At 38.1% G+C, this 26,993-nt stretch overlaps 2 protein-coding genes and 1 pseudogene across 2 annotated transcripts; 1 reads left to right on the top strand and 2 right to left on the bottom strand.

The window, feature by feature from the left end:
* Window positions 1-1,132: 1,132 nt before the first annotated feature.
* On the top strand, window positions 1,133-5,541 carry LOC111409546 (annotated as a pseudogene).
* A 136-nt stretch (window positions 5,542-5,677) lies between these two features.
* LOC111409256 (threonylcarbamoyladenosine tRNA methylthiotransferase-like) lies at window positions 5,678-12,712 on the bottom strand. Its single transcript, XM_023039273.1, has 11 exons — window positions 12,483-12,712; window positions 12,309-12,347; window positions 10,669-10,760; window positions 9,691-9,940; window positions 9,398-9,517; window positions 9,250-9,325; window positions 8,616-8,824; window positions 8,386-8,494; window positions 7,531-7,623; window positions 6,742-6,902; window positions 5,678-6,338 (listed from the first exon to the last, which is right to left on the bottom strand). Exons 1-11 carry the CDS (start codon window positions 12,675-12,677, stop codon window positions 5,799-5,801), a joined length of 1,884 nt encoding a protein of 627 aa, XP_022895041.1. The 5' UTR covers window positions 12,678-12,712; the 3' UTR covers window positions 5,678-5,798.
* Window positions 12,713-21,488: 8,776 nt separating this feature from the next.
* On the bottom strand, window positions 21,489-26,034 carry LOC111409547. The gene is made up of 13 exons (XM_023039587.1): window positions 25,975-26,034; window positions 25,661-25,908; window positions 25,178-25,396; window positions 24,881-25,054; window positions 24,611-24,811; window positions 24,075-24,535; window positions 23,640-23,963; window positions 23,278-23,501; window positions 23,070-23,217; window positions 22,508-22,852; window positions 22,131-22,330; window positions 21,863-22,020; window positions 21,489-21,636 (listed from the first exon to the last, which is right to left on the bottom strand). Exons 1-13 carry the CDS (start codon window positions 26,032-26,034, stop codon window positions 21,489-21,491), a joined length of 2,910 nt encoding a protein of 969 aa, XP_022895355.1.
* Between the last annotated feature and the right edge of the window lie 959 nt (window positions 26,035-26,993).

The following is a 26,993-nucleotide window of genomic DNA, read 5'->3' on the forward strand; positions in this document are numbered from 1 at the left end:
GATGGTAGTGCCCTTGGGGGCGTATGGAGGAATGGGGAAGCCTCCCTGGCCCTGCATTTGGGCCATAAGCTCTCTCATAGCCAAGTTTTGGCTAGCAATATCCCTCATGTTGGCTGTCATGGCGGCCATTTCTCTTGATAGTAGTGTTGTCGCACGCATCCCACCTCTTCTTTGGTGGTGGTAGAGTCTCTGCTGAGCTGCTGGGGTAGCGGGCTAAGGAGGCGGTTCGTGTTTTCTCTTACCCTCCTGGGGGGAGTATCTTCATTGGAGCTCATTTTCTTTTTTTAGACTTCAAATTTTGCTTAAGTAATGGGGCTTTCTCCTGTTCTTTTTCAAGAACAAATCCTTTTTCAAGGGGGGTTGCCTAAATATTTTTTCAGTAAGCTTTTACCACAGGGTTGCTCGTGGTTATGGTATGGTTTCCCACAGATGGCGCCAATCTGTTGACCCCAAAAAGTGTTGCCAACAAATGCCGGTCCCACCCGCGCACATGTGGACGAATGTCCAACACGCTAAGACACGTGGACAGTCCAAAACGAGAGGTTCAAAGGGCGTGGGAGTAGCCCAACGACGCGGGACGGTGACGTTTAGAATCTGACGGGTTGTTCATGATCCGATTGTACAATAATTACTAACCGGTGTTCGTAATTGTATATGTAAATGTGTATAAACTCAATTTGTGTATTGCAAGTAAATGAGAGAGAGTTGAGTAAAGTGTAATTCTTTGTATTGATTCTTGCATTAATATTTTGATGTTACACAAGGGAAGTATTTATAGTGGTACATGTGAAATGAGAGCCCTTGGATGAGGTGGCACGTGGCCTCATCTTTTTGATTTAAACATCTTATCAAGCATGATATTTGATTTGCTAGCTTGCAGCGCATTTATTACTTGTGCAGAGCCCCCATACTAGTGACAAGACTTGACCTTTATGCTTATGACAAATGTTCCATCAATCATTCGAATAAGATTTTTATGCAGACGATCTCTTGGGAGAAGTTAACATGGAGGACACTCCCTTGTGGTTCGGAGGCTCCTGCATCAGCTTTGGGGCTTTGACCATTTCACACAATACTTCCGCTTGAGGGCTTCAGCTATCTTCAACTAGCTTCAGCATCATGACTTTGGTTCATGGGCCTCGGCATGTGGACCTCGGATACGTTCACAGGCCTTGGTAAAAAGGCGCCTCGGTTAGTGGACTTCTGCTTGAAGGGCTTCGGCCATTGCCCACCTCGGTAATATATGCCACCTAGGCTGGAGTGCCACGTGGTTCGGCCTGAGTGGGTCATTGGCCCAGGTGGATTGGCCAAGTATGACAACACGCAACACTATCTAAATTTTCGGCACGGAATTTGGCCGAATCATCAATGGCGAAACTTGTGGTCTTGACGCTAGTGATCTCATGCCTAAAGATGGCCATGGCTCTGCTAGTCCCTTTGTAGAAGTAGAATTTGAAGAACAACGCTAAAGAACCTCAACAAATCCTAAAGATCTCAACCCTCAATGGAATGAAAAGCTTGTTTTCAATATAAAGAATCCCAGAGATTTTTTAAATCAAACCGTTGACGTTTTTGTATACAATGATAATAAAGAAGGACATCATACGAATTTTCTAGGCCGGGTTCGGATTTCTGGTGCGTCTGTTCCTTTTTTTTAGGCTGAAGCCATGGTTCAGAGATACCCTCTTGTTAAAAGAGGGTTTCGTTCTAACATAAAGGGTGATATTGCTTTGAAAATTTATGCAGTGCACGGAAATGTTAATGGATTTCAGGCTCAGGCCGAACCTCTTCAGCCACCGGAGGAAGTGCAAAATCCTTCTTATCATCATCATCATCATCATAAAGCAGAAATAGGAGGTACTCCTTTGTAGGAGATTAATACTAATAAGCTTGATGAAGAAGACTACTACAAGGAAATTCCTGAGAAGAGCAAGAAGAAAAAGAAGGAAAAGGAAGTGATGACCTTTTACTCTCTTGGAACTGGTCCTGGTGGTGCAGCAGTTGGGACGCCGCCTCCTTCGGCTGAAAAGCCAATTTCCATGGAAACCCGGACTGATTTTGAGAAGGCTGGACCGACCCCTGCAGCCAACGTTATGTAGATGCAATTTTCGGGGCAGAAACCTGACTATGGATTGGTAGAAACTAGGCCTCCTTTGGCTGCAAAATTGGGCTATTGGGGATGGGACAAGATTTCGAGTACTTATGATTTGGTAGAACAGATGAATTTTCTGTATGTACATGTTGTCAAAGCCAAGGATCTTCCAGTGATGGACATATCAGGGAGTCTTGATCCATATGTTGAGGTGAAGGTTGGTAATTACAAAGGAGTGACTAAGCACTTCGAGAAGAATCAGAATTCGGTATGGCATAAAGTTTTCGCGTTTTCTAAAGAGGGATTACAGTCCAATTTGATTGAAGTTACAGTGAAGGATAAGGATATTGGGAAGGATGATTATGTGGGGAGAGTTTAGTTTGATATAGTAGAAGTGCCCGTTCGCGTGCCACCAGACAGTCCATTGGCTCCTCAATGGTATAAATTGGAGAATAAGAAGGGGGAGAAAATTAGTCATGGGGAGATAATACTTGCAATTTGGATGGGAACACAAGCTGATGAGGCGTTCCGTGAGGCTTGGCACTTTGATGCTCACAACGTAAGCCAACTAAGCCTCACCAGTACGCGATCGAAGGTGTATTTTTCACCAAAATTATATTATCTCCGAGTCCATATTTTCTCCGCACAAGATCTTGTTCCTTCAGACAGGGGATGACAACCGGATGCATTTGTGAGGGTGCAGATAGGGCACTAGAATAAAACTACTAGGCCTTCTCCAGAGAAACACATCAATCAACAGTGGAATGAGGGACTTATTTTTGTAGCATCCGAGCCTTTTGATGAGTATATAATTCTTAGTGTCGAGGACAGAATTGGACCAGGCAAGGATGAAGTACTTGGAATTTTGATCATACCAGTTAGGGAAGTTCCGCAGAGAGTTGATACCCCTAAGCTTCCGAATCCACGTTGGCATGCTCTTCACAAGCCTTCTGTAGCAGAGGAAGAAGGAAAGAAGAAGAAAGAACCAAAATTTGCAAGCAGAATCCTTCTCCGGCTCAGTATAGATGCCGGTTACCACGTTCTTGATGAATCTACGCATTTTAGTAGCAATCTCTAGCCATCATCAAAGCATCTAAGGAAGGCCAACATTGGACTTCTTGAAGTTGGAATTTTGAGTGCTCGCAATTTGCTGCCAATGAAGGCTGTTGACTCTGAAAAGTGTTGCCAACAGATGTCCGACCCACCCTGCGCACACGTAAGCGAAAGTTCTACATGCTAAGACACGTGGACGGAAAGTTCTACATGCTAAGACACGTGGAAGGTCTGGAACGAGCCTCTTTAGGGGCGTGGGAGTAGCTTAACGACGCGGGACGAGTACGTTCGGAATTCGACGAGATATTCGTAATTCAATTGTACAATAATTACCAATCGGTGTTCATGAATGTGAATGTAAATAGGTATATATTTGTGTTGTGTTGTAAGACAATATTAAAGAGAGAGTAAAGTGTGGTTCCTTGTATTGATTCTTGCATCCGCCATTCGATGTTATACAGAAGAAGTATTTATAGTGTTAAATGTGAAATTGCAGCCTTTTGATGAGGTGGCACGTAGCCTCATCTCCTTAACTCAAACATCCAATTCTAGGCATCATCCTTGACTTGCTAGCTTGCTGTGCATTTATTGCTTGTGCAGAACCCCCTTGCTAGTGATAAGACTTGACATATGCACTCATGACAAACGTTTCATCAATCATTCAAACGTATCTCTTGGGAGAGGTGATTGTAGAAGATGTTCCTTCATGGTTCGGGGGCCTCTGCTTCAGCTTTGGATTCAGGGCTTCTGCCACTCACGTAGTACTTCCGCTTTAGGGCTTCGGCTATCTTCACTGGCCTCGGCATATGGGCCTCGGATATACAAACCACTTCGGCTGGAGCGCCACGTGATTCAGATTGAGTGGGCCATAGGCCCACGTATGTTGGTCAAGCATGACAACACGTAACAATAGTCCCTCAAGTCCAAGTATAGTCATTTATGTAACGCGTGGACTTCAATGAAGTAAAGTCAGTGGGTTTGAAAGAAATTTTTGAACCATAAATAAAGGCCAAAGATGGAAGAACTGCATATGCTTATTGTATGGGAACAAATGGGTTCAAACTCGAACACTTCTTGACGCACTGAATCCTCGGTGGAATGAGCAGTATGCTTGGGAGGTTTATGATCCATGTACGGTGATCACAATTGGTGCTTTCGACAATTGCCACATCAATGGAAAAGATGATGTTAAGGATCAGAAAATAGGAAAGGTGAGAATTAGGCTCTCAACTTTAGAAACTGATAGAATTTATACACACTTTTATCCACTGCTGGTTTTTTCACCTTTGGGATTGAAGAAACATGGGGAACTCCATTTAGCAATACGATTCTCCTTTATTGCTTGGATGAACATGGTAACACAATACGGGAAACCATTGCTTCCGAAGATGCATTATGTTCAGCCCATATCGGTTAGGCACATTGATTGGCTCCGCCACCAGGCAATGCAGATAGTGGCTGCAAGGCTATCCAGGGCTGAGCCACCACTCCGAAGGTAGATAGTCGAGTACATGCTGGATGTTGATTACCATAAGTTTAGCCTCAGGAGGAGTAAAGCCAACTTTTATTGTATAATATCGCTTCTTTCTGGGATTTCACTTGTCACTAGATGGTTTGATTGAATCTGTCACTGGAAAAACCCCTTGACCACTATCCTCGTACGCATTTTGTTCTTGATACTGGTTTGCTTCCCGGAATTGATCTTGCCCACTATATTCCTCTATCTTTTTGTCATTGGCCTGTGGAACTACCGGTTCAGACCTAGGAATCCACCCCACATGGATGCTCGACTCTCTCAGGCAGAGAATGTTCATCCCGATGAACTGGATGAGGAATTTGATACATTTCCAACCTCTCGACCCTCAGACATTGTGAGGATGAGGTATGACAGACTACGAAGTGTTGCAGGCAGAGTTCAAACTGTGATGGGAGATTTGGCAACACAAGGGGAAAGAGCCGTTTCCATATTAAGCTGGAGAGATCCCAGGGCTACAGCTATTTTTATCATCTTTGCATTGATCTTGGCTATGTTTTTGTATGTAACCCCATTCCAGGTCGTGGCAGGGCTGGCCGGGCTTAACTGGTTGCGCCATCCTAGGTTCAGGAGTAAGATGCCATCCGTACCCGTCAGTCCGCGTACGCGTAGGGTAATAGGTCCGTCCACGAGCCTCCCAGTTCGTATAGAGCAAAAAATGGGCATTTTCGCCTACCATCCAAATTAGACATGCTTCTATGAGATTTAACGTAGTCCAATCTGAGTACGCAGAACGATAGCTTGCTACATACATCTAATAATGTTTGCGACGGAAGAAACAAAACTTTGCATTATTGCTTGCAACTTTTACTTCAAGAGATACTTCCAGGTGATCCAGATGTAACAGACCGGACACGTTTCAATTTTCCAATGAATTAGATGCAAGGAACTGGGCGCAAGCGTTACTACTTGTTTAGATGTAAATAAGGATTCATATGCCATGTTCAATAAATTCTTTCATCAACATATGTTTAAATACTTAGCACATAAACCCAATGGAATACAAGATCACAACATAATTTTGAATTTCTATCACTATGATGATTCAAAGGTCTAGAATTAAGTGCAAAATTTAGGACCCAAAACGCAACAGCTCCCCCCCTAAAAACCCCCGCAAGTTCATTTAGAAGACAAGCCTCTAGAGCCTAGATACAAAAATGAAGCAATTATTGTCAATAAGCTCACAAGAATTCCACCAAAAAGAGCTTTATCAGCAGGACCCCAATTGCACCCATGATGAGAAGTTCCTGGGTTTTCGTCATATTCCAAAACTGCTTCATTTTCCATCCTTTTGTGAAAACTGTTCTTCCGCTTTCGAAGTAACCATCCAATGAGGTTTTGGCTACTATATTCACTGGGCGTTGGGACATTCCTGAGAACCGAAACAATCTTCTCCTCAGTATGTCCACAGCTACTTTTCAATTCACAAGCACATGGTTCTGGCTCTTTTGAACACGCACAGGTTCCATCCAAGTTTGAGCGTGGTGAGTTTATGTTAGCCCGACTCTCACTAGAAGCACTACCTCTATTGAGAATCTCAATCACCTCTCCAAAAACGGACCATCTTCCAACAGACATTATCTTCACAATGGCTGAAGTCCCCAACATGCTTTCCTGCCCAAGTACCAGCACTTGAATGTATCCCTTTGTGTGGCCCACCTAAAGCAAGGGAAATGTGTAATAGTGATATGGAAGGCACTTAACAAAGAACATGATATCTGAAAACCATTTGCATGTTTTGATTGATGGGATGCTTGAATAGGTTTTCTAAGTTCCACACAGTTGCACCAAATTCATTCGAAATGTTGGTATCAAAATGAAACTTCTCCTTTTCTCTCTTAAGTTATAAGTGCTGAATTCAAATATAACTAACTGCCCGTAATTGCACTATAGTTATCAGACCATTCAGATAAATTAACAGCCGAACTTAATATAGAACCACTGACGGGTATTCCTCAATTGAACACCACTTGTGACTGACTGTGAGCGCCACATAAGAAATGAATAAGATTTCTATAAAATTCACAGTATCAAACATCAGTAAACCCCAAGATGATCTTACCAAGTGAGTTCCATCTGTGGCAATTTCTGTAATCCATATCCTCTCCACTTTGCCTTCCATTCCAACATATGGGGTAAATGATTCGAATACACTAGTCAATTCACGACTTCGTCTCTTCACTACAGTACTAGGAACCTTTTTCATCCTTGCAGCTGGTGTTCCTGCATTGAGAAAAAATAGGCAATAAAAAATCCATCAACTACAATGATTTGGCTAAGCAACTTTTAGACAACCAGATAGTTATAAAATAAGCATAATGTAGTCGAATTACACTTGCACATATTCATCCTGGCAACTACACGATGAGGCTTCAAAATTTCAGGAGAAAAAAATCTACCAGTAAAGGAAGACAGTGATAACAGACAAAATGTGAAAGTACCACTGCTTAAGTTACGTAGCATATGCAGGGCACTAAAAATCGAAAAAACTTATTCAGTTTCTCACTTTTCTCTTTGGGAGTGAGGGGTTGGGTAAAGATTGTGGGGGCTACATCCTGTTTTATAAGAAAATATAAGTTCACCGAGTAATATAAATTTTTTTGATGAGTAAATATTCCCCATAGTTAATTTATCACTTTTATGGAAAGTTGATTTTTTAGTTTGTCGCTATCATGCTTTGAAAGGCAGAAAGATAGCACATGACAGTGGTAGCCAGCTTATACTTCCACAAATAAGGATCTCAAGGTGCAAAAACTGTAGGGATCTTTGAGAGGACACGCAAGAAATTGAAAAATGAAGTTAAAAATGAAAAAGCTAGTACGAATTAGAACTACAGAAAGATGAAAATTACCAGGCCGAGGATAGAATTGTGATATGTGAACTTGGGAAAACTTGTACTCCTTGATAAGGTTGACCGTCTGCTGAAAATCTTCATCAGTTTCACCTGAGAAGCAGAATATTCCTTATATATATACACACATCACATTAACTTCAGACTGACTGTGGAATGGATAGTGCAACTTGCCTAATTAATATTATCAGAGGCAAGGAAGAACCCTCAAATTTGGGAAAAATAAAATAAAAGAAATTAATTTCTGAAAATATGAGAAAGAGACAGAAAATTGTCCCTTTGTAACATCATTTGAACATTACATTTACGCCCGTCTTCCAGAAAGACAACTGATTTATTTAATCCAACAAATTCATCATATCCCTGAATCAAACTACGGAAACCAGCAAATTACGATATCTCAAAACATTGAACTCAATCATATAGTTAGGATCTCAACATGGTCCTTAATTATTTTATCATATATGAGGGTTATGTTCTTTTTTACTTTTCTTCAGTATGCTTCTCTGTGGGCAAACCTATATTGAACTCTTTCATTTTCAAGTGGCAAACAAAGACTATTATCAATCATCTAAATTTTGATATATTAAGCCTGCACCGTTCAAAGAAAACATAGAGGGTGTTTGGTGGGGATTAAAATTAGATTTTTTAGTAGATTGTGGTAGAAGTTATTGAAATGTGTTGTTGAAAAGTTGTGAGACCCATGAAAGATGTGGTTCATATTGATTGTTTGATTTTGACTTAGATTAAAATCAAATTTTAATTCAAACCAAACAGGCTCATAAAAATCTTAAATAGAAATTGAAGCATAGAAGGGAGTAAGAGTAGAATGAAACCTAAAATTGTACGACATACCAGGAAATCCACAAATTATATCAGTTGCTATCTGCATTCCAGGGACCATTTCAGTTAATGTATCAACCACCGTCTTAAACTCGCCCACTGTGTACTCCCGGTTCATTGCCTGTAAACCGATTGCAATGGGAAAAATGACAACATTTCATAGTTGAAGTATCATTTCACAAACTTATATCCACAGCATACAATCACATGGTTCATACGAAGAAAGACTAATTTATACTCACACTCAAGATGGTATCACTTCCAGATTGAACTGGGACATGAAGGAAGGAATACACACACGGGTGGCGCAAAACTTCAGCTATTTCTTTCAAGTGCTCTAGCATATAAGGAGGATTAGTCATCCCAATTCGAAGCATTGTGCTTCCATCAGAGGGAAGCTCTACTACTAAAGCGTTCAACAAAATTGTAAGATTAACTCCTAGGTCACGACCTGTAGATTCCAAAGCCAAAACTATAACAGTTGCATATAACTTTTGATAATCATAAATACAAAAGTAAAAATATATATATTTACTCACAAATTAGCAAAAAGAAATTATTTTCTTATCAAACCAGAAAGGTATCAGTATCTCAACATCTTCCATCATAAGAATTGACTTAGGCATAGAGTTGTAGCAAAGGTGGTGGCTACATACACCATGTTTTTAGAAGCTTTATTGTATTTCCCATGTTCTTTTCAAACTTGTAGAAGTGACAAATTATATATTCCATCATGGTCACTTCCTAATTTCAATAGTGGAACAGTCTAAAGTAAATGAAGGCTTCAGGAGAAGCCAAAACATTTTTTATACACATCCCACTGCCAATAATACTAGTTTTCTGTATGCAAGATCAGGAAAGAATAGTGCTAAATACCATATGCTCCAGTGTCTTCACTACTTAACCAGATCTCCCTTACTCCATCAGCTATGACACTTCTGATACGACCCACCTACAATATCAAACTTATTAAAAGAATTTCAAATAATTGATGATGTTTAAGTCTATCTGGTGGTAAGCTTACAAGGCTGTCAACTGTGTAACTTCCTAAATGACCACGAGCATGCTTTGTCTTGCAATAAGTGCAAGCACCTAAACAACCAACATTGATTGGAAGGATCTCAACAAACTTGTTCTTTCTCACCTGAAGGAGAAAATAGCTAAAATGGCTTAGAAATCAATTAATAAATGAATTCTTCAATCCGATAATTCATAAAACAATCTGAACTCTGTCAAGTACTTTAAAAATTGCCATTTGAAAGAAATACAATATCCTACAGTGAAAAGTAATAAAACCATAAGATACAACTATCACACCTTTGGGAGGTCAAGTGCCGGTAATGTCTTCCGGGTCAGAAGCCGCACCTCATGACCTTTCAGAGTCTCTTCCACAACTTCTACTACACGGTCAATTTGCTGAACTCCAACTATACTTACTCCTTCCAGCTCTTTCAAATCACGACTTCCTTGAGGCACACAGCCTGCAACTACCAGCGGCTTATTTCCATTTCTACATTTAGCTATTAGCGTCTCCATGGCAGACTGACTAGGTGACTTGACTGTGCAGCTGTATGATCACGATCAACATGTGGTACAATTAAGATAAAAATCAGCAGAACAAAGTTCAGACATGAGAAAAGTTCATGCAACCAGGTAAGCTTATGGCATGATGGAAATGCACATCTTCGACCCCTTGACCACATATTAAAAAATGCAAGGACCAGTCTCCAATTAATGTCCAACAGATACCATCCGAAACTCAAAGTAACCCAACAATGTTACTGCAGTCTGCAGTGTTATTAAAATGCTAAAATTGAAAAGACAAGGAATGCTGATCAGTGGCCACAAAATCTAAGCTGCAGCACACACAAAAGATCTCAATGAAATACAAACAGTTTCACAAATTTTAAGTACTTCAATTTTCGATGATCTGCTGCCCGTACTCTTAAGAAATTCTTTTCATCCAACCTGATCAGCTACAGAATTTAGACATTTAATAAACAAAACACCTCAAACACAAAAGGAAAAAATGGAAGAGATATATAGAGTAAGAATAATATTATGTCCACTAAAAAAGCAAGTTAAGGTTCAATAAAAGAGAAGATAGACATTTGTTTTTATTTATCGTGATCTATGAGAATCATATAGCAAAAATTGTTTTAAAGAAATTACAGATCCTTAACTTCAAGCAATAAGACGAGTCATAGACGAAAAAATTTCTCAAAAGAAATTCTTGCTTGTGTAGGAAAAGAAAAAAAAAAAGAAGGATGTGAAGAAGACTGAGTAGATCCTCACGTATTTATCAGCCACAGGTCAGCGTCATCTGGATTATCACTCAAATTATAGCCAAAAGCTGAAAGCTGGCCTGCCATATATTCGCTATCGCTCTGGAAAAAACATTGTTGTAAAATGCATTATGGTCATAAAGAAAATCTACATTTAAAAAGATATCTAAAATTGGAAGTTGAGGGAAAGCTAAAAGTGAAACTAAACAAAGAGAAAATCAATAGGGAAGAAGAGTGACTTCTACAATCTATTTATCTGAAATATTCATTAAAGAAATTGGAGAAAGCCATTTGTACAAAATAAATTCTCACAGAATGCTGCCAGAACCTCACATGTAGTGGCCCCCACGTTGTGATAAAAAATTGTCAAAAAACTCACCCATCCCCTACTGTGAGTTGTTTGTACAGCTTCTGTGAAATTTTGTTCTGGACACACAGCACCTCCCAAAGAAATTTACCTCCGACCTCTTACTCTAGAATATTCTACATGTCATCCGATCTCCAAATTAAACCAAACCATCCAGAATGTTCTACTCCCTTCTTCCCTCCATCTTCTTACTCAGATCTCTCTCCTATCTCCCCCCCATTCTCACGTGTCATGTAGTAACTTCATAAAATCATAAAGAAAAATTGCTGATGCACATCATTTGCTGGAAGCAACAACTATTTTTGGAAGTTTTAGGTTATTTTGCTAGAATTATCAAAATACAAGCCAAAGTTTTATCCTTTTTCTCTTATTTTATGTTGTTTCTAAACAAGAGAGATAGAGAAAGAAAGAACGAAGTGTTTCAAATCTGTTGCAATGACGATAAGTGTCAAACCGTTGCTCCATTACGCGTGGCATGTCTGTGCAATAGCAACACTACATTTCCAATGAATTTTCAACTCTTGTATTCCTTATGTACACATTACTGTCACTTAGTTCTTGTTTACATTGATAAGGAGGTGAAAAAAAAATTCTTGTTTATATCAACAAAATATCCGTTCATCTTCACTATGAAATATATTCGAAAGAATATCCAATTACCAAAACATGCAAATATATGATGCCTTTCTTCTCTCAGTCACCAAAATTTTCTTCCCAATTACCAGTAACCCTAATCTATCTAAATGGTCTCATTAGTTCTTAAAAGCCCAACCAAAACTACAATTCTGATCTTCTACCATTTTAACTCAAAACTTAACAGCAGTCACGTGGCCTCCATCCTCACAGAGAGAAGAAAATTTTCCATCCAAAGATGGTTACTTTTATCTTTATTCATCCAAATCTTTGTTCTAGTGGATTTAGATCCATTAAACATGGTGAGAATTTATCTTCAACGAGCACAAGCTTCTCTATCCAACAGTTTTGTTACATCAAACAAAATTTCTCTCTTACACTTTCTTACCATTGGAAAGGACTCAAGCAGAATGGAAAAGCAGAGGCAGATGCTAAAATATCTGTTTTTCCGCCACAGCTTATTATAGGATCCAATATTTAGAATCTGCCATTTGGATATCTACATAACATTTAATAGAAGCTAAAACCATTTCATTTAAACCCAAAACATAAAAAGGATAATATCTTGTCTCACGCTTCTATAACACAATGAAAATAGTCACATATCCCTAAATCGGCACAGACATATAGTGAAAAGGCTAGAACTTCACCTGATTGTGTGAACATCCGAAAGTCTTCATATAAATCGTCTGGAATTATATCACGAAAACATGTGAATAGTAAACATCAGAGATTCAATAAAGATTCCATAAATCAACATACCCAAATACACACACACACACACACATTGGTATGGAAGAATTTGGCTGTGTATAGAGAGAGACCTCAGTTCCTGGGATTTTGGTAGTGTCATAGCTACTGACAGAATCATGGAGAAAAGAAGTGGACTTCGAAAGGGTGTTAATAGTCTTGTTCTTCTTTTTATATTTTGGGTTGACACCTACAGACGCCGTCAACGGCAAGCGGAACCCTGGTGGCGATCCTCCGCCGCCAGCCAATAAATCCTCTATGTCATCCATTTTCTGAGCGATAGAGAGACTGTAGAACAGGGCATCACCACTGAAGACGCCTATGTATTTTCTTTATTTCACCGTGTTATTAGAGAAAATTGCAACACTGATCCTCGACATATTTGCCTAGTTGTAAGTTGGTGCTCAATATTGTTTTAAGTTATAAAATCGATCCTCAATGATGCAACAAATATCTATTAAATAATCACGAGATCCTCATATATTAACTTAACCAAACGTGCTTGTAATCAATTAGGACCCATCGCATACTAGGCAAAACCTAACCTAGTGGCTTGATATGTGATGTTTGATATGGAATCAACTCATCTAGGATATCTTATATTATAAGTGCTTTTAATTTTTTTTCTTGCCTGAAAATGATATACTTCTGCCATTAGGAGCAATAATATTACTTAAAGAAACGAATAAAGATCCATGAGAACATTTATAAATAGGTTGAGGATATCAAGCAAACAAAAAAAATCTTCTTATGACGTAACATGTGCACGTTTGTTTTTCAAAAACCTTGTACTTTTTGTAAGTTACCTCTTCATTATTGATTGCTCTGTCTAGGCGGGTTGAAGTATCAACCTAGTCTTGGTATAGTAATAGAACATGGACAATCTCAAATTTTTCAAAGCTTCATAGATGGTGTCTAAACCACCAGTTTATAACTATGCTAATATTACATAGCCTTTAGGGATGGCAATTTGAATCTTCAAAATCGAAAATCACGGTTAGTCAAACCGATCGGGGGGGGGGGGGGGGGGGGGGGGAGGGGTTGAACCGATGGTGCAATGGGATGAGAATGATATTTGATTTTAATGACTCGATTCGGGGCGGAGCGGGTATGGTATTTACGCCATTGACCTGCCTCGAACCGATTACATGTTAATTTTTTATTTTTTTTATAAGTACCCATTAAAAAATAATAATTGGGCAATTGGATTTTCCATTATTCTTTTTATGAATGAAGATTTAATATGAATTGAGGTTGAAGCTTTTGAGTTATTGAGTAGGAATCAAGTTCGATACATAAGGATCAAGAGACAAGGATATTGTTTAGTATTGTTATGTTGATAATATCGTTTGTTAAGTTCAAATTCTGCATTTGGAAATTAAGATAGAGTTTGCATTCTTATTTGGGATATTATTTACTAAATTGACTTAGTATTGTGTTTTTATTTTTATTTTTTATGTGTTATATGAGAATATTTCAATTATGAATTGTGATATTAAAAATTAATTTAAGTATTGTGAAATGTGATTATGTGATTTGTGAAAATTGAAAATGAGAAATTGGGGAATTTATAATCTGTTATAAATTGGTATTGAGAATTGAAAATTGAAACTTTAATTAGATTTTAAAATCAATTTTAATTCTAATACAGATTGTGCAATTATTTTTTCAATCGATGTCCCAACCTAGTTTCTTGTAGTGATGCATATAATCCCGTAACTTCTTCTAATCGAGCAAACGATTTATTAAGCAATAATAATTCAAAAAAGTCTCATGTGTCATTTATTTTTTATTATTTCGGATTGTATTGTACAGTAATTTGATATAAATATATTATTTTTACATTTTAGTGTATTTACATATAGATAAAATAATTTTTAATATTATTTAATTTCATATTAATAAATGACATCGCTATATGACCGTTGACTGTTGACGGTCAATGATCAACGATCGCCCTAGTTGGGTCGAAATCCTGAATTTGCCCCTGTTCATGTTTATTAGCTGCTCGAATCGAGACGAACAGAGATATGAATTGAACCGAACTGACTTACACGGTTATAGTGTGGTTATGATATTGCCAAAAAATTGGTGGTTCGGTGATGATTTTGGCTGAACTGATCCCAAACCTAACCATTGTCAACCCTAATTAGGGGTGCCAATTTGGCTCGTCGGCTTGGGTTGCTGTTGGCTTAGCTCAAGAAAAGCGGTAATGGCTCTGGACATGTTCAGCCCGTAACGAGTCGAGCCCGAAATAAATAAATCTGCAAAACTTTAAAAAAAATACTTCTCGTCCCATTTATATAGTCTTACTTTCCTTATCTTCTTGTCCGAATTATATAGTCCTATTTTTTTTATTGAACTTGTTTTGTTTTGTTCGTTTACTAATATACTATTATTTAATTTGTCTAGTTATTACCAATTTTTCTACTTAAATTTAAAATTGTACTATTATAAATAATGGTAAACTAAGAAATTTATTGAAAAAAATTGTTCATTCAATAACATTAAATAAGATTTCTTAATCCGTATGAAAAACAAAATAAGTCTATATAATAGAATGGATGAAGTAATAAAATAAAATTATTTAGCTGCCTTATCTATATGAAGGCAACAAATACAGCTACCTGCTATTGCAGGTAGCAATAGTTACCTTAAAAGTCATCAATAGAGAAAGAAGAAAGAAAAGAGCAAGCCGCGACACGAGCCGAAAGCTATGATCGAGCCTAAATTTTTTTTGCCGAGTAAAAACTTGGCTTGACTTGAGCCAATAAAAGCCCGATTCATTTTATTCGAGTCGAGCTCGAGCTTCAAGTTTCGATCAGCGAGTCTGCTTAGCTTGACTCTTTGACATCCCTTCATAGCCATACTTAAATCTGTTAATGCTTTAGTGGTAATGGGTGGTAGCTATGGTATAGAGTTGTGGAAGTGTCCTCCAATAATCTCAACTTATAATTCATTTCTTAAATAAACCAATGTTAATTTAAATACGCTTAGTCTTCAGTCTTGTGTCTTAAATCTCTTGAAGAAGTTTATGACTTCGTGATGTACGGAAAGCTTCCAAATATTTGTGTTAGCCAACCTTTAATTTGAATCTCAATCCAAGCTTGATGCTCAATTATTTAAATTTTGCTAAAGAGATTACAATTATTAAATCTCTTTTCATGATATTCATAAAACATGAATATCTTATTATCAATTTAAGCATTTTATTTAATGCATGCTTGATTAAATTTACTCATGATAATTAAGTAAATTTTATAATAGATAATAAAACTAAATTATTTATTCTAATAGCTAGAGACGCTATATGTTTTGCTAAGCCTAAAAGTTCTACGTATGTTTTCATATATTAGTTATTCATACTTATATAAAAAATATATTAGTTGTGAGTCGTGACCAAGAAATAGACGTTATGGTCAAAATAAATAACTTGCTCTAAATTTGATCTTTTCAATAAAAATAATATTTGTTAAAATTTATTTATTTATAAATTAATCTATGTATAAGCATATTCTTGAAATTGAACCAAACATGGTTATGAATTAAATCTAATTTCCTTGGACTCTCATAATTCTTAGTCTTTTTTTCTCACATTGGAGGGGATTCATCACTCACAATGAAATGAAATGATATAGAAGATCGATGTCCACACCAAATAATATTTTGAGACCATAACATATAGTGGTGTATTATTGGTTGCATATTTCTACCAAAATCTTCTAGTTATTTGGAAAAATTTATCGTCAAAGTTATTTAGAATTGTATTCATTAAATAATTTATTAGTTTTTTTATTGGTGGATATATATATCATTTTGCTTATTCCGTTCATGATTTTGGCTAGTTTTTAACGCGTGAATTTATTTTCTTTTCGGTAAGAAAATATAAAAAGATCGAGGAGGACATCTAGACTTCTTTTATTTCATCATGTGTCTTTCACTTTTGTCATGAATGTCACGAGTTTAGCATCTTACGATATGAGTTCATTCGAAATTTTTTTAAATTTTAGCCCATCGAAACGTTATTTTCTAGCTCCATCACTGTTCCAAATTGAATCCAAAAGACAAAAAGTAAACATAGCCATTGTATTTTTTAATTAATTTTCTTTGTTATGATTTTCTAATTAATGACTTGTTACTTCTATTTTTGGAATATATTCAACCATCATTAGTTTTGCTTTGTACTTTCAGGCATCTGATCCGTCCCCTATGAAAAGGCTATAGTTCGACCCAACCAACACTTAGAGGGGGGGTGAATAGGTGTCTATGCGGAATTTAACAATTTAATTAAGTTATGCAACAATTCACATAAATTAAACGTTGTCCAGATTTATTCACATGATTTTACTACCTATGTTGAATTGAAATTGACAGAAAGCAATACATAATACAAAAATTGTTGACGAAGAAAACCCAACTGGATAAAAACTTCGGACACAAGCTAATAGGGATTCACTATAGAAGACTCCAACTTACAGTACGCCAGACATGACTGTATCTAACAACACTCTGACCTCCATACTGTATCAACCAAAGCTCTCCTGGATTCTGCAGATCTGCGCCAAAATCCCGGCCTTGTATTTATTCTATTTCCCGTGAATCAACAAGAACTCCAGTCTTCAATCAACCTCCTTCCCGGATCTTCAATCAACTGATCTTCTGGAAGTAGTGAGGATTTTTTTTATAGGTGTTTTGTTTGAAAAGGTGTTTGATGTTTTTTTTTTCAATGAATCATATGGTGAAGAGTTTTACAATTAATTCTTTGGTAGAGAGGAAAATATTGTGCTATGTGTTTTGCCAAAGGTTCTTAATGAAAAGCGGAATTTTTGTTTATATAGTAGGTCGTTTTTGGTAGTATGGAGCATTTAAAATTCACGAGGAAGGAAAATTACCAAACGCCGGATGACACTATCGCTCGAGCAAAGTGCCGGCGAAACTCTAGCGACGCACTCTCAATCGAGCGAAGTGGTGGCGAAACTCCAGCGACGCAGGTTCTGTTATTTAGGTTCGAGCGAGGTCAGGGCGAAACTCTAGCACCAATCTTGCGTCGTTTTCATCTTCAAAGCATCCAACTTTACCCTAGACCTATACATTAATTATTGCAAAATTGCAACACAAGTCCTTGAACTTTTAGACATTGACAAATTGGTCCTTGACTTTACAAACTCAACAAATTAGTCCTTTTGGTCACAGATTGCCAATTACAACATTTTCCTAACAAACTCCCCCTTTGACATTCTGTGACAAAATTACACAAGATAGTCAAGGACAAAAAAAAAATGTAACTCCTAACGACCTATTCATTCAACCAAAGCAACTATCTCCTGTCGAACCTTTTTCCTGAAATACAGAAACTCAATACCAAGTGTAAAAGTACGTGAAATAGAAACAGTAGATAAAACAAGGAATATTGCATATGTAATTAACCAGATTAAGAAGCAATAGTAATGTAAGTCAAAAAACACCAAAAACATACATCAATATTGCTAAAATATCAAAACTTAATCTAGTCATTAAATAGATATCAAACCACAGTTATATCACAATTAATCCAATATATCACAGTTAAATTGAGATTAAACTATCTACTCCCCCTTTTTGTCACAAATGACAAAGGATCAAAAACTAAAACTAAAACTAAGAAGCAGCACCACCCGCACTCGGTGACTCATCACCAGGCTCGTCACTCGGGCTCTCATCCAATCGATCACGAATCCAATGCAACTGACGCTAACACACTGATAGAGCACGCTGAAATGAAGAAAGCTCAGTAGACTAATGTTTCGAAGCAGCACGTAACTGCGTGATCTCTGCCATCATACGAGCCTGTTGCGCGACTAAAGTAGACATATGACCCATAAGGGTCACCATGGGGTCAACAGGCAAGGAAGCCACCCCTGGAACAGAAGTAAATGTCAAAGGAAAGGCAGCTCGAAGCGGAACAGCTGAAGAAAAATCCGAACGAGGCGGAAGAAAGACACGGGAACCCCCAGTAAGAATATCAGTAATAGGATCAAAGGGCTCCGAAAAATCAAAAATATCAACGGGCTCAGCCTGAGTGGCAGCATGAGCCGAAGAGGACGGGACATGGGATCGACTCTGGTGAATGGTCCGCTGTCCTATCGGGCGACCTATATGAGTAGAAGACCCCTCAGGGAAAGACGCACTAAGAGAAAGGACAACCCGATAAATCAAATAGGCATAAGGTAACCCTAAACGACCCCCAGGAGTACGAAAAGAAGCTAGAATCTGCTGGCACACAAAAGTAGGAAGGTCGATAGAGTCCCCATGAAGTAGGGCATATAGAAAACGAGCCCGTACCATCGGTAAAGAAGAAGTATGGGCAACAGGCCACAGGTTTGTGCACACGATGTGCAACAAAACCTGTCGATCAATGGGTAATGAACCCGTGGCCATAGCCGTAGGCCCCCCAGTAGACGGGGTGTTCAAAAGAGTCGACTGAACAATGGCATCGGCCGAAAGAGAAGCAGGGAGAAGATAGGGATACGTCGGATGAGGAATCTGAGCTATACCTAACACAAGAGCTACTGCAGACGGAGTAACTTAAAAAGAATGACCTCTAAGAAAACTCCTAAACGACGACCCATCAAGCTCATGAATATTAGTATAAAACTCTTGAACGAGGAGTGGAGGCGGCGGTGTAAGACCAACAAGAAGGGGCTCCCAACCCTGGGAAACAAAAATAGTGGCGACGTCAACAGGAAGGTTAGATAGAATTACCTCACGCTCCATAAGAACGGGGCGTAAGGAGAACTGAGACGTGACGACCTCCTGAATTGTAGCAGAAATAAACCGGGATCTACTATAAGATGTCGATCCACTAGCGGGCTGTGCAGAGGTACGGGAGTGCTTACGAGCCATCTGGCACATGCGGAGATGAAAAGAATAAGCATAATGTGAAATGCACGCATCACGATGCAACATGATATGAGAAGATGCACACACGAAAACACATATGATCCAATCACAAAAACATGAATGAAAACACACACGGCATGCAACGACACTCAAACAAGTAGAAAAGAAACAAAGGAAAAGAAGGAAATTAAAAAAAAAAATCAAAAAAAACCAAATAAGCATAAAAAAGTGAACTTTCATCGAACACGTGGCGTGCGTGACTTCGGCACCAAATTCCAAGCACATACGAGACCCAATCACAAATCCAAACACATCCCTAAAAACTACATGCTATGGACTTCACAATTAAACTAACCACACATCAAACGAATCAACGAGGTACAAGAACTACATTGATGAACATGGACCAAAAACTTAGAAAAAATGTGAAGAAAACCATAGGAATGCACTATAATTTGGGAAATGGAAAGCAATACTTGATGCAAAACATGTGTACAAGCAAGATGTAATGCTAAAATAACACAAACCAACACAATGATCAAGAAAAGAAATCAAAAAAATAAAAATAAATTTGAAAGCAAAGAAAGTTGGGGATTACCTAAAGATTTTGCCAAGAAGTCAGTGTTTCAGACCCAAGATTGTGTTAAAGATGTCGAATTGAGGCCAAAAATGAATTGGGAGTGAATAATTTCGATGGAAGAAGAAAAGAATTGAAGGAAAAAAAATGATGAAATGCGCGAAAAATTGAAACAGCCGCATTTTAAATATATATATGTCGCTCGAGCGAGACCGGGGCGAAACTCGAGCGACATCCTTTCTGCTTTTGTCGCTCGAACGAAGTCCAGGAGAGACTCGAGCGAAAATGAAATGTCAAAAATAGCACCAAACATTTGAAATTTATGAAAAGTAGCACAATTTTGGAAAATAACGAAAATAGGTCCAAAAACTTTTATTTTTATTTTCAGTTGTATGTATTATTTTTTTTTTGTTTTTGTAAAGACAAACTAAAAAATCGATGATGAAGCACATACCCAAATATGTAGACGATACGAATAATATGCACAAAATCACAAACCCGACATTCAGAGCATGTAGACAAATCTTAAGTCCAAACATAGTTCAAAATTTCATGAAGTAAATTTTATATAGAACATCAGCGTGAAATGTGCCACGTAGTCCATGCAAGTTAGACTCAAAACCTTAAATTAGTGAGAAAGGACACGTGAAAACAATTGTAAAAGAGTGTATATTGACCAAGTGTCAGTTAAATCCAATTCCACGAGGACCTATATCAAACAGTATAATTGTCAGATAAGCCCCGAAGACAGAAATAAGTTCAAAGAATAATGTAGAAAATGGGGAAAGACAATATTGATTAGGTTACACTCGTCACAGATCAAGTCAAATGGACAAACAACCTCAATCACAGAAGAATACCATCCCAAGTCTCACCCATGCGGTTAAGACCTACCTACAGGACTACAGTGTGTGCTGTGCGAAAACGCATGACAAGCCGTATGCCAAGAACTCCATAGAAAGTGAGAACTACGATGGAACCTCAAACTGGTACACATGATGAAAAATAGAGTTTGATCCTGAATGCAAATATCATAACGTCATACACGATGCACACAAAATTATTTATTTATTTATTATTATTTTTATTTATTTATTTTAAATTTCAAATGCAAACTTAATTCTCAAAATAAAAACTAAAAAAAATAACTAACAAACAAAATGCACCACACACGCATTTATCACATACAAGATATGAAATGAATAAGTGCAGATTTGATAAATGCATGAATATCCATGAATTCATGATCAGATAGGCAAACAAACACCAACAACCGTCCGAAGCGACTCAAACCTCATCCCATGTAGTGGTTTCGTAAGTAGATCGGCTAATTGGTTGTCAGTAGAAACATGATCTAAGGAGACAACATGTGTTTCAACAAGTTCACGAATAAAATGATGTCGTATGTCAATATGTTTTGTTCGAGAATGTTGAATGGGATTCTTAGAAATATTTATAGCACTGGTATTATCACAGAAAACAGTTATGGTCCCTTGATTAATCTCATAATCACTCAGCATTTGCTTCATCCAGAGAAGCTGAGTGCAGCAACTTCAAGCTGCTATGTATTCGGCCTCTACTGTGGATAGGGATATGAAATTTTGTTTCTTACTTAACCAGGCTACTAGACTGCCACCCATGTAGAAACAGCTCCCAAAAGTACTTTTTCTATCATCTGCATTCCCGCCCAATCGGCGTCGGAGTAGCCAGCCAAATCAAGATTAGAATTTCTAGAATAGAAAATCCCTAGATCAACAGTACCACTCACATATCTAATGATGCGTCTAACAGAGTTTTAAGTGTGATTCTTTGGGATCTGCCTGAAATCGAGCACACACTCCAACACTAAAAGCAATATCAGGTCTAGTAGCTGTGAGATAGAGAAGACTACCTATCATGCTTCGATATAGGGAAGGATCTACACTCTTACCTGAAGGATCACGACCTAACTTCAAGCTAGTACTCATAGGTGTCCTAGTATGCTTCTTACTATCTAACCCAAACCGCTTAACTAGATTCTTTGCATACTTAGACTGTGAAATAAACAAGCCATCCTCAGTCTGTTTCACCTGAAGTCCAAGGAAATAACTCAACTCACCAACCATACTCATCTCAAATTCTTGCTTCAAACACTCGGCAAACTCATATGCTAGAGACTTAATAGGAAAACTAAAAATGATGTCATCGACATAAATTTGAGCGATAGTGATAGTTTCTTCAATGTGTCTAATAAATAAGGTCCTATCAGCACCACCTCGAGAGAAACCATGTTCCTCAAGAATGACGTAAGTCTCTCATACCAAGCTCTAGGAGCTTGTTTCAAACCATAGAGTGCTTTGTGGAGTTTGTAGACATAGTGGGGAAACTTTGGATCAACAAATCCTTTTCGTTGTTCCACATAGACTTTTTCTTGAAGAAGTCCATTCAAGAAGGCAGTCTTAATGTCCATTTGATGTAGCTTGAACCCTAAGGTACAGGCAACAGCAAGCAGAATCTGAATAGACTCAAGTCGTGCAACAGGGGCAAAAGTCTCATCAAAATCAATTCCCTCAACTTGAGTATAACCCTGAGCAACTAATCTGGCCTTATTCCTAGTTATAGTACCTTGGTCATCTGTCTTGTTCTTAAAGATCCACTTAGTACCAATAACGTTACAATTCTCAGGTCTGGGTACTAAGATCCACACATTGTTTCTTGCAAATTGATTGAGTTCCTCATGCATTGCATTCACCCAACACTCATCACTAAGGGCCTCTTCGACTTTCTTAGGCTCTACCTGTGAAACATAGCTAGTATATGCTAGATTGTACAGTACTCTCTTACGAAACCTCATACCTTCATCCAAATCCCCAATGATATTATCCTTAGGATGATTAGACTTGACCCTAGTTGATGGTTCCTTAGGGATTGTGTCTTGTTTCCTTTTCAGGAGTTTCAGGAATTTTAAGAGATGATTCAGGCACAAGCGGTTCAGTAGGATCACTAGACCTTATAAGATTACAATTTCTATCATAATTTTCAACATTCTCCCCCTCACTCACACCATCATCTATCACAACATTGGCTGACTCTATCACAGTACGAGTACGTGAGTTATATACTCGGAATGCTCGACTATTTCTAGAATACCCTAAGAAGATTCCTTCGTCACTCTTAGATTCAAACTTACTCAAGTTCTCTCTATCACGCAAAATGTAGCACTTACTCCCAAACACACGAAAGTATTTGACAGTAGGCTTTTTACCGTTTAGAATCTCATATGGAGTCTGATCGGTTTTGGGTCTAAGGTAGACTCTATTGATTATGTGGCATGCAGTATTAACAGCTTCTCCCCAAAAATGTAAGGCTAGCCCCTTGTCATAAAGCATGGCTCTAGCCATGTCCTGAAGAACACGATTCTTCCTTTCAACCACCCCATTTTGAGGAGTGATAGGGGAATAGAACTCATGTAGTATCCCTTCACCCATGCAGAAGCTCTCAAGATTGAAATTTTCAAACTCTTTTCCATGATCACTTCGCATTCTGGACACTTTGTGATTGAGTTCATTACTAAGCCGTTTACACAAAGATTTTATAAGGTCACACGCATCAGATTTTTCCCTAAGCAATTCTACCCATGTGAACCTCAAGAAATTATCTACCACAACCAGAATATACCGCTTACCTCCTAAACTCTCAGTCCTAGATGGTCCCATTAAATTCATGTGTATCAATTCCAGGGGTCTTTTGGTCAAAATTTTAGAAGTCTTTTTATGGATTCCTTTAATTTGTTTACCCAGTTGACATGGTCTACATACAACATTTTCACTAGGACCTATTTTAGGCAAACCATTTACCAACTCCTTTTTAGCCAGTTGTACTAGACTCTTATAGTTTAAATGACCCAATCTTTTATGCCAGAGTTCACTCACATCAATTTTTGCACTCCTACACACATGGTTAGAATTAGGTAGGACTCCATAACAGCTATCAGACGTTCTAACCCCTTCAAGGACCACCCCACCGAATGAATCATACACAGTACATCTCTTTTCCACAAAGCTAACCTCAAAATCAACATCACAAATCTGACTAATACTTAACAAGTTCGACTTTAAACCTTCCACATAAAGCACATTTGAGATCACAGGTAATCCATGTATTTGTACAGTACCTTTGCCAAGAATAGGTGCAGAGCCCCCATCTCCAAAGGTAACCATACCCCCATTACATTCATCAAGAGTAGTGAATAAAGCCTTGTTACCACACATATGCCTAGAACAAGCACTATCAAGGTACCACATATTGAAATCTTGGGCTTTTAATGCAACATGAGCAACATAGCAATTTACCTGACCTGAAAGTCCGAGTAGATCCTCCTTTTTAACCCAAACTTTCTTAGATGACGTGGTTCTCCTAGTCAGCCTAGTAAGCATCTCAGTCAAATGACTAACCTGATTAGTCAGAAAACTGACCTGACTTGGAATATTCTGATTTCTACGCTCATTGCCTAACTTATAACATCTAGGTCTAGTGTGTCCTAGAGCTCCACAGTGGTGACAGGTGGGAATGAACCTAGGCTCAAAGGTACGTGTCTGTGGGTGTTTGGGCATAAAATTTCTACGTGATTGATGACTTTGTTCCCTCAAAACATTCTTACCCTTATTTGGACTGTTGACAGCGTTAGACTTCCTAGAGGCAGAAATGAATACAGTTTTAGATGGATCAGCACCATGTGTATTACCCTCAACATATCCTAGACCTTACCTATCTCCCGTAGGCTTATTCATTCCCAAAATATCATCCAATTTCTTAGTTCCACTTATGAAAGTCTGAAGATGAGCATTAGATTTCTCCAATTCACTAGTTAATGTCTTAACCTTGTCTTCCAACTTCTCATTGACACATTTTAACTCACTGACACTCTTAAGTGAATTCTGGAGATTACTAGCATGTCTCTCTTTTTCTCTTTCAAGTTCATCAACCTTTTTGAGTAGGGCTTTATTGATCTTTTTGATTTTAAGACTCTCCTTGAACAAGAGTTGATAGGCCTCATGTATGTCTATGTCATCCTCATCCTCATTACTAGAATTATTGTTGTGAAGTTCTTCCTGAACCTTGTCACTCTCCTTATCAGATTCACTCTTAATAGTCGACACAAATGCCATATAGTTCCCTTCATCTTCACTACTAGATGACTCTTGCCTATCACTGGTCTCAGACTCGTTATCAGTAAGTGAAACAACTAAGGCCTTACCCTGCCCTTTTCTTTGATTCTTCTTATAACTAGGGCACTCATTCCTATAGTGACCTATACCTTGACATTCATGGCACCTAACCAAACGTGGTTTATCACTAGAACTTTTATTGTTAAACCTTTCAGTTTTTTCTTTTGAGAATCTGCTAGGGACTCCACTTTTTCTATCCTGAGGCTTTCTCCTATTCTTGAGAGCCTTTTGAAATTTCTTCACAAAGTAAACGATTTCATCGTCCCTCAGAGACTCAGTATCGGAAGATTCATCCTCTTTGATGGATTTTAAAGCAATAGACTTTCTTTTCTTAGGTTGTGTGATAGTGAGTTCATAAGTTTGCAAGGATCCTACAAGTTCTTCAATTTTAACTTCATCTAGATCCTTACTTTCCTCAATGGCAGTTACTTTAGGCCTAAATCTCTCGGGCAAGGACCTAAGTACTTTTCTAACAATTTTATACTCGGGAATTTTCTCGCCTAAATTGAAACTAGAATTAACAATATCATTCAATTTTGCATAAAATTCATCAAAGGTTTCGTCATCTTTCATCTTCACTTCTTCAAACCTAGAAGCTAGCATTTGTAATTTCGAGTTCTTTGCCGTTTTAGTTCCCTCATGTGTAGTTTCAAGAATATCCCACACCTCTTTAGCAGTTTCGCACATTGACACTCTCCTAAAATCTTCGGAAGACACGGCCATAAACAAGGCATGAAGTCCCTTGCTATTCCAATTACACTCAGCTATCTCATCCTTAGTCCACAGTGATCTATCAGTAAGGGTAACAGTTCCTGATACGATAGTGGAGGGAGGTTTCTAGCCATTTTGCACACTCAACCAAACATGCTCATCTAAGGACTTAAGAAACACACGCATTCTAACCTTCCAGTAAGCATAATTACTTCCGTCAAAGTACGCAAGTACAGAAAGTGATTGACTCATCTAGACAACGATGGGTCAGGACTCGAAATTTGGCTCTGATACCACTTGAAAAGGCTATAGTTCGACCCAACCAACACCTAGAGGGGGGTGAATAGGTGTCTATGCGAAATTTAACAATTTAATTAAGTTATGCAACAAGTCACATAAATTAAACGTTGTCCAGATTCATTCACATGATTTAACTACCTATGTTGAATTGTCGGTTGAATTGAAATTGACGGAAAGCAATAAATAACACAAAAATTGTTGACGGAGAAAACCCAACTGGGTAAAAACTTCGGACACAAGCCAGTAGTGATTCACTATAGAAGACTTACAATACGCCAGACATGACTGTATCTAACAACACTCTGACCTCCTTACTGTATCAACCAAAGCTCTCCTGAATTCTGCAGATCTGCGCCAAAATCCCAGCCTTGTATTTCTTCTATTTCCCGTGAATCAACAAGAACTCCAGTTCTTCAATCAACCTCCTTCCCGGATCTTCAATCAACTGATCTTCTGGAAGTTGTGAGGATTTTTTATAGGTGTTTTGTTTGAAAAGGTGTTTGATGTTTTTTTCTTCAATGAATCATATGGTGAAGAGTTTTGCAATTGATCCTTTGTTAGAGAGGAAAAAATTGTGCTATGTGTTTTGCCAAAGGTTGTTAATGAAAAGCGGAATTTTTGTTTATATAAAGGTCATTTTTGGTAGTATGGAGCGTTTAAAATTCGCGAGGAAGGAAAATTACCAAACGCCGGATGACACTGTCGCTCGAGCGAAGTTCCGGCGAAACTCTAGCGACGCATTCTCGCTCGAGCGAAGTGGTGGCGAAACTCCAGCGACGCAGGTTCTGTTATTTAGGCTCGAGCGGGGTCAGGGCGAAACTCTAGCACCAATCTTGCGCCATTTTCATCTTCAAAGCAACCAACTTTACGCTAGACCTATGCATTAATTATTGCAAAATTGCAACACAAGT

Source organism: Olea europaea, chromosome 14 (genome assembly GCF_002742605.1).
Source record: "Olea europaea var. sylvestris chromosome 14, O_europaea_v1, whole genome shotgun sequence".
Classification (NCBI taxonomy): Eukaryota; Viridiplantae; Streptophyta; class Magnoliopsida; order Lamiales; family Oleaceae; genus Olea; species Olea europaea.

Bases quoted from the DNA above. Each gene is read 5' to 3' on its own strand.
- LOC111409256 (XM_023039273.1), bottom strand. From the start codon at position 12,677: ATGGATGACATAGAGGATTTATTGGCTGGCGGCGGAGGATCGCCACCA. The intron at 9,326-9,397 runs GTAAGCTTACCA...TTGATATTGTAG, and splicing joins GTTACACAGTTGACAGCCTT to GTGGGTCGTATCAGAAGTGT. The intron at 8,825-9,249 runs GTATTTAGCACT...TGGAATCTACAG, and splicing joins TGAAGACACTGGAGCATATG to GTCGTGACCTAGGAGTTAAT.
- LOC111409547 (XM_023039587.1), bottom strand. From the start codon at position 26,034: ATGAGTCAATCACTTTCTGTACTTGCGTACTTTGACGGAAGTAATTAT. The intron at 23,502-23,639 runs GTAAACAAATTA...TGGTTGTGGTAG, and splicing joins ATGTAGACCATGTCAACTGG to ATAATTTCTTGAGGTTCACA. The intron at 22,021-22,130 runs GTTTCTCTCGAG...TTTCCTATTAAG, and splicing joins CGTCATTCTTGAGGAACATG to TCTCTAGCATATGAGTTTGC.